The sequence below is a fragment of the Lepisma saccharinum genome, chromosome 14 (genome assembly GCF_977018435.1).
Source record: "Lepisma saccharinum chromosome 14, izLepSacc3.1, whole genome shotgun sequence".
Lineage (NCBI taxonomy): Eukaryota > Metazoa > Arthropoda > Insecta > Zygentoma > Lepismatidae > Lepisma > Lepisma saccharinum.
The window spans coordinates 43,076,893-43,090,123 of NC_139242.1; the positions used below are offsets into that span (position 1 = coordinate 43,076,893).

General features: G+C 36.3%; 1 protein-coding gene across 8 annotated transcripts in view; it reads right to left on the reverse strand.

The window, feature by feature from the left end:
• LOC145998819 (ATP-dependent chromatin remodeler Mi-2-like) overlaps positions 1–13,231 on the reverse strand; it is a 117,675-nt gene that overhangs the window by 33,495 nt on the left and 70,949 nt on the right. For all 8 annotated transcript variants that reach the window (XM_083135465.1, XM_083135467.1, XM_083135464.1 and 5 more), the window contains exons 21-25: positions 12,480–12,603; positions 5,729–5,917; positions 4,912–5,064; positions 3,774–3,920; positions 2,424–2,514 (exon numbers count right to left, since the gene is read on the reverse strand). In XM_083135465.1, coding sequence (XP_082991591.1) covers positions 2,424–2,514; positions 3,774–3,920; positions 4,912–5,064; positions 5,729–5,917; positions 12,480–12,603 — 704 coding nt within the window. The remainder of the gene's footprint in view (positions 1–2,423; positions 2,515–3,773; positions 3,921–4,911; positions 5,065–5,728; positions 5,918–12,479; positions 12,604–13,231) is intronic.

Consider the following 13,231-nt stretch of genomic DNA (forward strand, 5'->3'; position numbering starts at 1 on the left):
AAATAAACAACTGCTAGATAGATTACAACTGATTTTCTGCATGTGGTAGTTGGACCGGCTACCTTGTTTGCAGGAGTGGCTCAAGATAAAAAATGCACCCGGGCCAAGATGGGATTTTGGCACCCCCACTTTCTACCCTGATCCTCCAACTTTCCACCTCCTCCAATATAAATCATAACCATGTTCTTTTAAAAATACTTTAATGCTGTTAAAGAACATGTTATTGTAGGTAGGTGTTTATTTAATACCTACATAATGACATGAAACAATAATAATCTCTTAGCTTAAATTGCTAGATGATTTTGCAATATACTTAAGTTATTCAGCAGTAGCTTCAATTAATTCTTGTCAACAATAAATCCAACTCTTTTTAAAACTAATAGACACGCACCCGGTGGAGGCACATAGTGGTTTGGATCCCTCCTTAAATATTTGCTTTTCTGTGGATAAAGTGGACTTAAAAAAATAAATTCACACTTAGCATTTGACTCTAAATCAAGGAGGATGCCCTGGTGTGGTACCCCGGGTAGTCGCACGGCCCTGCTTGTTAGATGCATGCAAAAATTTTTATTCTTCTTGTTCTCTATTATCAGCGGGGCAGGGGAGAAAGTTTCAACTAAATATTTTGCAAATAGAGAATAATATTGAATATTGTAGATCGGTATTTCTAGGTTTTTAGTGATTTTGTCAGGTTATCGAATGTTGAATTATCTATACACAATAACATTGCTCTTCTCGTGATAGATGCAAAAATTCACCAAGATATTTCATTAATATTCTTTATATTTTTCATAGCTTCACCTTCAGTAAAACGTGCTCATAACTTGGGTTACCAATACATTTAGAATCATTATGTATGCAAAAACTGAACCAAGTATTTGAGAGGGTGATAAAACACTTCTTCTGGATGCGAGGCTCAAGTGCAGTGCACACCCATAAAGTCAGACCACCAGCCGCCACTGTCTTCACCAATGGTTGAAACTTGATTGATTGATTGATTTGGTTTATTTTACTTTGCTTTTCTAACACTTGACTAATAGAAAGATGAAGATGAGCTATGCCAAAAAGTAGTGTACGGTATGTACAGTAATGGACACTTGTGGGTTGTAACAAGCTCATAGGGAGTAAACAAGTTTCTGACTACTAGAAAAATACCGTATTTACGCGTGTATAGTGCGCACCCTGGTATTTGATGAGTAAAAGTTACAAAAAAGTATATCTCGTATATAATGCACAGTACAATCCAGTTTCAAGAAATGGCTTCCTTAGTTGTAGGACGTAAAGCTGTTGCTATGCTGATCAAGAGTCAATAACATCATACCTATTCAGTGAGTCACCTGTTGCTATGTGGACCAAGAGGAGAATATCCTCTTGTGTAAACAATAAGTCTCCAAGCCCATGCCACCTCCCCCCTCTCCCTCCACTGTGTTTAGCATCCCAAAGCTTTCACTCTTTAACCACCTTATTTATTCTGTAATGGTAGAAAGCGAGATCGAAATCACATTATGGATTTGCATTGCGCAGGAAGTTATTTTCTATTATTTCTCGCCCAACAAATATTACTGATATGCATCCCATGTGACGGAAGATGCATGCTCGAATTCCGCCAGAGATGCACTGCTTTTCTTGGTGTCTTACATAGTGAAAAATCGTGTGAAATGGCCTTCAAACTTTTATATGTGGTTCTGCTCATTCCATCTTGACTTTTTCTAAATGAACTTCAAAATATATATACTTCTTCCGTAACTAACGTAACATTTATACGAGGCACATTCAGGCCCTTCAAACTAGCAGTTAGCAGCCCAAGATTTCTTCCATTAAGGGATTTACACACTCCATATATATATTATTATTTGGCCAGTAATACATTTTAATTATTGTTTTCTTTTTCCTTACGTTTTCTTTCATCCAAAGTACCATACAAATCAGAACGTTCCTTCATTTTGTGATTAACTTATTTCACCCGCATTTCACATTAGTGTTGTTATCTTGAATGGAATAGTTGCCATATTCAGAAACTGCAGGATTTAAGCTTTACAACGATATATAACATGATAGGGTTCCGTAAACAAAAAAAAAATCAATGCAAGTGTACCAAAATCATGGAATGACACTGTACGGTTTCATGTTGGCTGTCTGAATTATTCCGTACATAATACGCACCACAGTTTTTGGGAGCAAAAATTTTGGAAAAAAGTGCACATTATACATGAGTAAATACAGAATACAGCTCACACAAGAACCATAAAAATGAAAAAGTGATATTGCAAGAGATAGTTCCTGATCCTGATGGTTTGAGTTAAGTTGTTAATATATTTCAGTGCTACAACTGTTAAGTTCTTCAAAATATGTGAGAAAAATCTATAATTATTAATACTATTTTCAGAATATTTTACCTGACAAGTAAACTTAACTTAACTTACCTGATGGAGCAGAGAAATCAGAGTTGTAATCTGACAAATTGTCTTGCCATGAAGCATCATCTCTACCATCAACAGCATCATTGTAATTAACCTGCAATAGCATTCAGTTTTAAAATGTTCACGCCTCACATACATTCATTTAAAGCAATAGTACACATGTGTATGAATTATGTATTGTACCTCATAATGCTTAATTTAATCTAATTAAAAGAAATGTTGTTCTACCAAACAGGATGCTTGTTTAATGAATGACTTATTTACATAATCACCCTTTATGTATATTTTCCAGTCTCTTAAAAGTGTTGATTTTTAGCCCACGTTTTTTTTTCCAATTTTTAAATGAAATTGTGTATTTGTATAAACATAAAAGGTACATATAAATAAACAGAACATTAAAGTCTGCATAATACTGATTTATCAGTTTATTACATAAGCCTCTTCATTGTTTAACATGTGTGTCATTACTAGAGGCACATATTTTTGGTAAATAAAAAAGCAAAATTTCGGTACAAAAACGGAGTCAATTTCGGGTTCAAAAGCAGTAAATAATATAAAATATCGGTGTTACAGCGGTGAAAAAATGGATGAAAAGAGGTATATAAAAAGACACATTGGTTTTAAAATTGTGAATATAATCCTAAATTTGATTTAAAAACTACATTTATTCCACAGAATTAACATTTCACTTCTAATAGCACATTTATGTAGTTATCAGAGTATTAAGTTTATTTCTGTGTAAAGGAGTCCATTTTTGCTTCTCCAATATTAACAGCAGAAATAATAATTTTTCCAGGAATTGCATAACTCTCAGGATAATTCAGAACTCGGAAGGTGTCGCGTCTGTGAATAAACCCTGAATTTCGTGTTTAAGAGTTAATTTCGCTTTTTGCAGTTCATTTCGCATTATTTTGTGACAAAATATGGTCACAAAATGCATCTCACACCTTTCAAAAACATAAAAAAATAACACTACAATGAGTTTTTTCAAATTTCGTTTTTTCAAAAACGAAATATGCATGCCCCTAGTCATTACCTCAGCTGAAATAAAAGAGCATTTTTATGCTGAAAAACATTGAAGATATAAATAAATAAATAAAACTTCATGGTTGTGTGTGACTAAAACAACAAATTACATTAACATTTTTGTTTCAAACAGTCATTTTCATCACTGCGAATCAAAAAAGATTTAAATGAAGAACATGTTTGCTTTACATTATGTGTATTGTTCTCTTATTAGTGTTCATTTTTCACATTTTTTGTGTCTTTTTACCTGTATATTTTAGCCAACATAAATGCCCAAACTTCCCGGGTCTACTAATAATGTTACAATAAACAGATCAGAACAATAACCTGTTTACGGATTCTCTTTCCCTTTCCAAGAGTTCTAGCTATATCTTCCTGTTGCTGCTCGTAATGATGTCTCAAAAGCTTCACCCAATATGCAGGATCTGTATTCTCAGCCTCTTGCTTGATTATTTCGGTACCTACATCTTCCTCCTGGTTTAATTGCAAGAATAGAAAAAATAAGAATTATGTAAGGCATGGGAAATGCAATTGAAGAATGTGTTTTATAGATCAGTGTTGTCTTCATTTGCATAAAAAATGACATACATTTCAAAAGGTCTTTAAAATCAGTACATGCACTCAAGAACAAGTAAATAACCATAAAACATTCAATAGGTGGAAACAGAGTAGACATGACCAATATCTACAAGCAAAATTGTACTGATCCAATATGAAATTACAAATGTTCCTTGAAGAGTGTAAATAGTTTAACATATTTCATTAATGTTATGTAGGTTTTGTACACTGCATGCTTAAAATATTTGCATAGCAAAAACTTACATTGATTTTTAGAAAAAATGACAGAATTTGGACTAAGTTACAGGCAATCTATACAAATATGAGATTGGTAGAATTATGAACAATGTCACTGATATGCCTATATCAGCTTATGCCAATAGAACCCTGTCCCTACTTGAAGCCATAAAATTGGTTTCTTGCTTAGTCCTTTAATATTTTTTTTTAATTTTCAGGTGCAACTCTCAAAAAGTTTCTTTTTAGGAGCCAGAACATTGTCCCGGTCATGTCAAGTTCAGTCCACTTTATGCACAGAAAGGCTAATCGAGACTGTACCTACGGTTTAAAGTAGGATCTGAATCACTATGTGCCTCCATCAGGTATTGAACGCAGGACCCTTTGATTACAAGGTGAGGTTACTACTACACCATCAGGAGGACCTCCTGGTCACGTTACCTTCAATATGGACAAGATCCAGAATGTGTGGAGCCCTACCTCCACATGACATGGAACAGGGGATAGCTTTACTTTCATCATTGCCTAATTCCTTGTGCAGACAAAGAAATTTCTTGGCATGACACTAATATAACTTGTGAAGGTTACTACTTGCACACCATCATGAGTAGGAAGTTTTACATGACCTCATTCCTTTAGATTATAATCTGCACATTAAGAAACTGATACTTACATCTTCGCCTTCTTTTGTAACATAACTAGCAACCTTGAATGATGACAAGTACTCGTTAGCCCAGTTCTCCTTCTGTTCTATGCCTCTTTTTGTTCTGTCCAGGAGTTCTCCAATGGCTTTGTCATCATAGTGAATAGCTTCGTCTTCCTTCCCCTACAGAAAATAACATCCCATAAGCACAACAAAAGAACACTACCTAGTGGATAAACAAATTAAAAATACAAAGAAAATTATAATACAGACCAATTTTGCTAGACAAAGTTGTTTGTTCACAATTTAACATTAACATCAAATTTTCTTACCTGCTTCTAATTCTGATTGTTAAATGCCCTACTAGCACGAAAGAGGAAAATACCAAAAACAAAGCAAACCTAGATGGGGAAAAAAGGCCACAATTAATAAAACTAGAAGGCAGGGCAACTAATGATGCTGAAACTTCAACAAAAAAGCAAAACTGCCATGATTACTCCTGTCCTGTCCTGTATAAACACAGGTTGATATTTCAGAGATTTCCAAGACTTTTCTATGGATACAGCTTTGCAGCCATTAAAGAAAACAGAACAAAAATATGGTTGTAGCTATTGTGTGTAAATAATAATAATGGTAGCAATTGAATATTCCATAATGAATAATAACACCATACATATTCAAATCTGACTTGCAGCTAATGATTTATCTGCATACATAATACATTCAAGATTTATGTAGACTTTAATAGGTTTCACGTGTTTTATAACATCCAGTTTTAATTTACAAGTAAAACTACATGTTGAACAGAACATACAAATCAAAATGTAATGAAAGCATCTTTACAAACCTCCTCCTCTTTAAATAATTCTTCGGTGCCAAATCTCAAGATGTCATCCAACTCCTGCTTTGTGAAGTTAGCTCCTCGACCACCCATTCCAGGCCTTACCACCAAGTGAGTCAACATCATTTTTCTCTTGGCCACCTGCGTCACTCTCTCCTCCACTGAATTTCTTGTTACAAAGCGATAGATCATCACCTGTTGGGAGTTGAGGGATTAGACATTTAAATAAACGTGTACAAGTTTGTTTTTAATGACTACGCTCAGAAAGACCAACTGAGACTGGACCTACAGATTGAAGTGGAGCCTGAAACCACCGTGTAATGTGCCTTTACTGGAGCATGGATCCAGCATTACTATTATGCCATCGGGAAGGCCCATAAATAAACATGTTATATCATGCACAAAGCTTAAAATATTTTATAGTTAATAAACACCCACACACAAACGATACATCCATATATAAGACGTAAGCGAGTTTCTAAAGATATATCCACGAAACTTACTTGTAAATGTTCTATTAATTTCGGTGGCCTCTGACACCATCCACTTGGGAACTAGATTCAAAATTAATAGAACATTTACAAGTAAGTTTCGAGGATATATCTTTAGTAACTCACTTACGTCTTATATTATCAACCACGTTGTTTATTCCCCTCAACACGAATAGAACCATGATTTTATGTTTTTCAGGGGACCAAGGTGAAAAACTTAAAATACGGGGAAATGTAAAATCCAGGAAAAATTTTATGCATTTTTCTCTATTGATTGAATGTACATTGAGAAAAAATGTAACATCCAGGTGAGGGAAAATGTAACATCCAGGAATATAAAATCAGGATTTCACTTTATACACAGGGTGTCCGGGCTTCAGGTAAACATAAAGAACATGCTGTAACTTTCGAACAAATTGATAGAAATGTGCAAACAAATATACATTCGAAAGAAAATATCTTCAAGATTTTATAGCCAACATGGCAACACTGCAACTGCCATGCTGCATGCTGCATGATGGGAAATTGCAAAATCGTTAGGTAAACAAATGAAAAGAGCAGAATTTCTTAAGCAACCATGTTATGAATGAAATGATTTTCACGTTACAAATTACAAATAACGAAAGAAAACTATGTATGAACTGTTCATAATCATAGAAGAATAGCTGAAAGTGTTCATGTGTCAATAAATCTCAATATGAGCACCATTTGTAGCTCTACAGATATCAAAACGATAATCTACCTCTTGCCACACATTGAAAAGCATTTGGGGCATTATAAGCTGAACTGCATTATTCATACATTCTATCAAATCTGCCACATTTCGAATTTTTGTTTGGTACACAATGTCCTTAATGAATCCCCATGCAAAAAAAAAGTCGAATGGTGGGTCATTCCATTTCAAATCATCCAGAATTTTGTAAAAATGTCACCCACCATCACCGATTTTGATGAAATTAGGTATACTTATGGAATTTTTAATGCTGATTACGAAAATGACAATTTTTTATAGATTGGTCAAGGGGTTCAGAAGTTACGAGCTTTTTAAAATCTCCGTGTACGCCACTTGCGGCATCACTTTGAATGACACGCATTAGGTTATAAATGATGGTATCTTCCCTCAGGTTTGCCGTAAAAAACTTCAAGTTTTTTTTTCTTTTGTTCAAAATAGTGTAAGCTTTCATTTAAATAAGGTTTCAGATGATTGGATTAATAACCATGTATTTTTATGTATAGTTTCATGTATTTTTTTCCGAAGAAAAAATGACTAACTTGAAGAGCAAATTTCGTGCAATGCCCCCCCCCCTTCAATTTCCCCCCAATTTTATATGTAGGTAGCTCAAAGTGTGTACTAATGCCTGGTGGAAAAATTGGGATGGGTGGTTTAGAGACAGGGTGATAAAAAAATAATTTGCATCAAATGACATTAACAGTTAATCATATTATAAATGCTTATGTATTTAGCACAAAGCCTGAGGTACAATATGTTTTAAGGTAATATTCAAAATTTCTGTTCACTATGTGTGAAGGTAAGCATAGGCGTAACCTGTCGGGGGCAAAGGGAAGCATTTGCGCCCTCCAAAATTCATAAATTAATTAAAATTTACAAGTAATAATTGCAGTGGAACCCCAATTTCAAGTTCCTTGATTTTACATTGTCCTGCATTTTATATTCAATCTTGGTGGTCCCAACATAGCAAATTGATAAGAAATTTTCCTCCGTTTTACATTTTCTCGCATTGTAAGGTTTTTCAGCTTGGTTGCGTGAATAACATAAAATCGAGGTTCCACTATATCTAAGTCAGTTTCAACTGTCTTAAATTTTTTTAGAAATATAATCATCATTATTAACATTCCCAAGTTTAGCAAATTATCTTTGAGAAAATTCTTTTTGTGCATTTTATCTAAATATGCAAGTACTTTTTTGGCTACTCTTCACGGGGATACGTAATACGAAGTTAGAATTAAAAATACACATTTATGTTGATTGAAGTTTTTCCATGGAGATTTTGCCATATACCACAGAAACTCTTGTGACGGGGTGGTTGGGACAGTTAAAACACTTGTATAGACTTCTACAGTATCAAGTAACAAGTGCGGCTATGATGTACCAATTAGAAATAGTATTCAAGGTATACATTTCTTATTAATCATGTAAGTTGAAATGACAAAACGCGCAGTGCGATGTGTCAGCGATTGCGAAGTACTAAACAACAGAGCCAGGAAAATTAAGTATGCACTATTTTGAACTTAGGCTACACGTTCGGTAAGTTACATTTACTCATTTAAAAACTAACTCAGGCTTTGTGCTAAATACATAAGCATTTTTAATACGATTGACTGTTAATGTCATTTGATGCAAATTATTTTTTTATCACCCTGTCTCTAAACCGCCCATCCCAATTTTTCCATCAGGCATTAGTACACACTTTGGGCTACCTACATATAAAATTGGGGGGAAATTGAAGGGGGGGGGGGCATTGCACGAAATTTGCTCTTCAAGTTAGTCATTTTTTCTTCGGAAAAAATACATGAAACTATACATAAAAATACATGGTTATTAATCCAATCATCTGAAACCTTATTTAAATGAAAGCTTACACTATTTTGAACAAAAGAAAAAGAAACTTGAAGTTTTTTACGGCAAACTTGAGGGAAGATACCATCATTTATAACCTAATGCGTGTCATTCAAAGTGATGCCGCAAGTGGCGTACACGGAGATTTTAAAAAGCGCGTAACTTCTGAACCCCTTGACCAATTTTTAAAAAAATGTCATTTTCGTAATCAGCATTAAAAATTCCATAAGTATACCAAATTTCATCAAAATCGGTGATGGTTGGTGACATGGCCTGGATGAATTGACGTGGAATGACCCTGGTGTCAAATCTGGGGATCTTGGGAGCCAGCCAAGGTATTGGCCCACCTCGTCCAATCCACTGTTCCGGAAATGTCCAATTGAGCAACGCTGTGACGTCTCTGTGATAGTGAGGAGGGGCCCCATCCTGTTGGAAAAGAAAATCAGGAGGTATCTGAGGAAGTACAAAGTTTTCCAACATGTCTAGATAGACCTGTCCAGTCACTGTAGGCTGTATGAAAAAAAAAAACGGTCCTTCCACGCCATTCTCATGCAGTCCTAACCAGACATTAATTTTCGGCGTATCCCTTTCATATTGCATTAGCTGGTGGGGATTCCCACTACCCCACACACGACAATTATACCAATTTACCTTACCACAAACATGGAAGGTGGACTCATCACCAAAAAACACCTTATCAAGAAAATTTTCATCTTCTTCAATCCGGATCAGCATTGTCACAGCGAAGTCTCTTCTCTTCTGTGGATCGGGCCTCCCCCATGGCGCAGTGGTAGCGTCATTGCCTTGTAATCGAGGGGTCCCGGGTTCGATACCCGGTGGTGGCACAAGTGGTTCGGATCCCACTTTAAACTGTAGGTCCAGTCCCGATTAGCCTTACTGTGCATAAAGTGGACTTAAAACAGCAACTCAAACTCTTCTGTGGATCGTCTGGCTTAAGGTGTTGAAGCAGTTGCACTTTGTACGCACGCAAACATAGACGTTTGTGGACAATATCGTGTACTGTTGAACAAGGAATCCCTAGTTCTCTACTTGCCTGTCTTACAGACTTCAGTGGACTCCTGCAGAACAAGTCCCGCACACATTCAACAGTCTCTTCAGTTACGTGCTTCTTTGGTTACTTCCCTGCCTGAGACAGCAAACTGGCGGTTTTCTTTAGAGCCTTGTCCCACTAGTAAATGGTTTTGCATATGGGAGGATTCACATTCCATTCCATTCTGACACGCAGCTGACCACGTGTAACGGATTTCAATTCAGCTAGCCAAAGCACACACTGCACTTGCCGCTGCGGGGTCCACATCATGAATAACAAAGCAAGCAAGCACGCTCAGATACCTAACGATTTTGCAATTTCCCATCATGCAGCATGCAGCATGGCAGTTGCAGTATTGCCATATTGGCTATAAAATCTTGAAGATATTTCCTATCGAATGAGTATTTGCTTGCACATTCCTATCAATTCGTTCGAAAGTTATAGCATTGTTTTTTTGTTTACCTGAAGCCTGGACACCCTGTATTAGGAATGTGACATTAATCAGTACTCTATCGATATTGGCCGATATAGGCATATTGGTTGTATTGGTAAAGTTATCAATAATTTTACTGATCTGATCAATAAATATCTTCAATTTAGTCAAATATTGTGCCATTTTTTTATAGTTTTCACAGATATAAACATATAATCTCCATTCCGCAACATACATTTATTAAGGAGGTTAATGAACCACATAAAATTTTATATTGGATCAGTAGAATATCAGCTATCGGTAAATTTTCTACAGGAATTTATCAGGCCAAAATTTCCTATCACCCATCCCTAGTATAAATATACTGCTGGACAATGAAAACCGGACACTTTAATATTTGACATCTGAATTGCAATAACAGCTCGCAGGTATATTACAGAATGTTCGGCAGATCATGTAGTACCATATGCACCATTCATAGGCTCGGACTTTGTTTATGCATTCGTACTTAATTCAGTTTCTGCAACATTTAGTTAACCCTTGTACCAGAGCTTTTATCGACCCATTGCGTTATCACAAAAAATGCAAGTGTCCGGTTTTTTTTGTCCATCAGTATATTAAAACAGTTTAAATGAAATGAGCGTAGTCACCAAGGTAGAATACATATCTGTATTCTCTCTTTCAAAAAAAGGAACTTGTCTCTTTTCACAGTCTGAACCTACAAATTTCCCATTAATAGGTTGCAATCATATTTCTGCATCCAAATATATATACAGGTAATGGACAAAATAATATGAACACCAATGCAATTGCAGAAAATTTGTATTAGTAGGGGATTGCCCCCCCCCCCTTGCCTGAATGACAGCTTGTATCCTACGTGGGATAGACAAATAAAGGTCCTGTACAGTGTGAACTGGAATACGTAGTCACTCCTCGCACAAAACAGTCTCAGCTTCCGAAAGTGTCATTGGAGGTGGAAACCGATTATGCACTTTGGCCTCCAAAATACCCCACAAAGGCTCAATGATGTTAAGATCGGGGGACTGTGGACACCAGATGAGATGTTCTACCTCATCACTGTGCTCATCAAACCATGCATCAATGCACCTAGCAGTGTGAATAGGGGCGTTATCATCTTGGAAGATGGGGCATGCATCGGGAAACAAAGTCTGAACCATGGGATGGAGGTGGTCACCCAGGATGGTGCAGTACTTCTCTGCGTTGATTCTCCCACGCAGGACGACAAGTGGGCAAATACCATTCCAAAATATAGCCCCCCAAACCATCACAGACCCCCCACCATGTTTCATGGCAGGCACTAAGCAGTCAATATCAAATGCTTCAGCAGGAGTTCTCCACACATAAACACGTCCTGTGGTCTGAAATAATGTGAAAGACGATTCGTCTGACCATATCACATGTTCCCATTGCTGCTGTGTCCAATTCTTGTGCTCTTGGCACCACCTTCTTCGTGTCACTGCATTACGTGGAGTCACCAACGGTTTGGGGATGGCAACTCTGCCATGAATGTTCACAGAATGCAGCTCCCTTTGAATGGTTTTCGTTGATACAGGGTCCTGGAGGTGATTGTTCATCTCTGCGGTTATCTGGGACAGTGTTGTCTTGTGCTTTCGAGTCACTATTCGCTTCAACACACGTCAATCCCTGTTGGATAACTTTGTTTTTCGCCCACTATTCTCCTTTGCAGACGTTGTCTTTCCATGTTGTCTGTAGGCTGTCAGAACAGTTGACACTGTGCTTCGTGCTTCACCAACAAGTGTAGCTGTTTTTGTCACAGATGCTCCAGCCAGGCGGGCTCCTATGATCATGCCTCTTTTGAAGTCTGAAGGGTCGGACGTACCTGCATTTGACGGATAGCTGACTGCTCGCATGCAACTCTCACACCAGCTTCTGATAGACTGATATGTTTGCTTTCATCGCCACTAGATGATTGAAATCTCTGCTGAGTGTTGTTCCTTTTCCACGACGGTGTATATAGGCCTTTGCAAACCAAGGTGTTCATATTATTTTGTCCATTACCTGTATATATATATTATTAAACACCAATTCAACTTTAATACCTTTCGTGAAGAACGACCATATTTCTTTGAATTCTCTGTTACTTTATATTTCATATTGCTATTCTGAAAGAACATACTTTGAAATAATTGGTGAAAAACCACATAATTTCTACTACTCCCTACCTTGTTGGATTGTCCAATCCTATGAGCACGAGAAAAAGCCTGGATATCATTGTGAGGATTCCAATCTGAATCATAAATTATAACAGTATCAGCTGTTGCTAAATTTATACCAAGACCACCAGCTCTGTAAACAAAGAACAAAAACTGTCATATAGTACTTTTATAAGGAGGAAAAAGCTCCAATCTTCTAAATGTACCATATATGATAACATATACAACTCTAATAATTAAATTTTGTATAAATCTAATGCTATATGCTGTGATAATCATAACTGGCCTACATTGCAACACAAACAACAAAACGAGAGTATGCTTTTGTGGCGTTGATTTCTTTACTTGTGTTTGTGTTGCTATTCTAATAATGTTAATGTCACAATGTAATAAACTTCGCAAATATGGAACTAAAATCCAAACAATAAAAAGCCTCCCCATGTACCTTCTTCATACTATATTTAATAAAACAAATTGACCAAACCTATAACTCACATTTGTTTTTACACACATCAACAATTGCAATTACATCCTGACAATCTAAATTAGCATATATAAAAATGAAAAATGTAAACCTGAGTTCTACATTCTAAACATTCTATAAGATACATGGCAAGGGGAGGAGTGGTAATATAACATTCGTCCCTCCGGGTGTCTACAATTTCATAAAAACAAAATTCCCCGAGTTTTACAGGTTTTCCAGACCAAGAACCAAAATTTTCCAGACTAGGTCATTAGGGCAATTCACATATTTGAACATG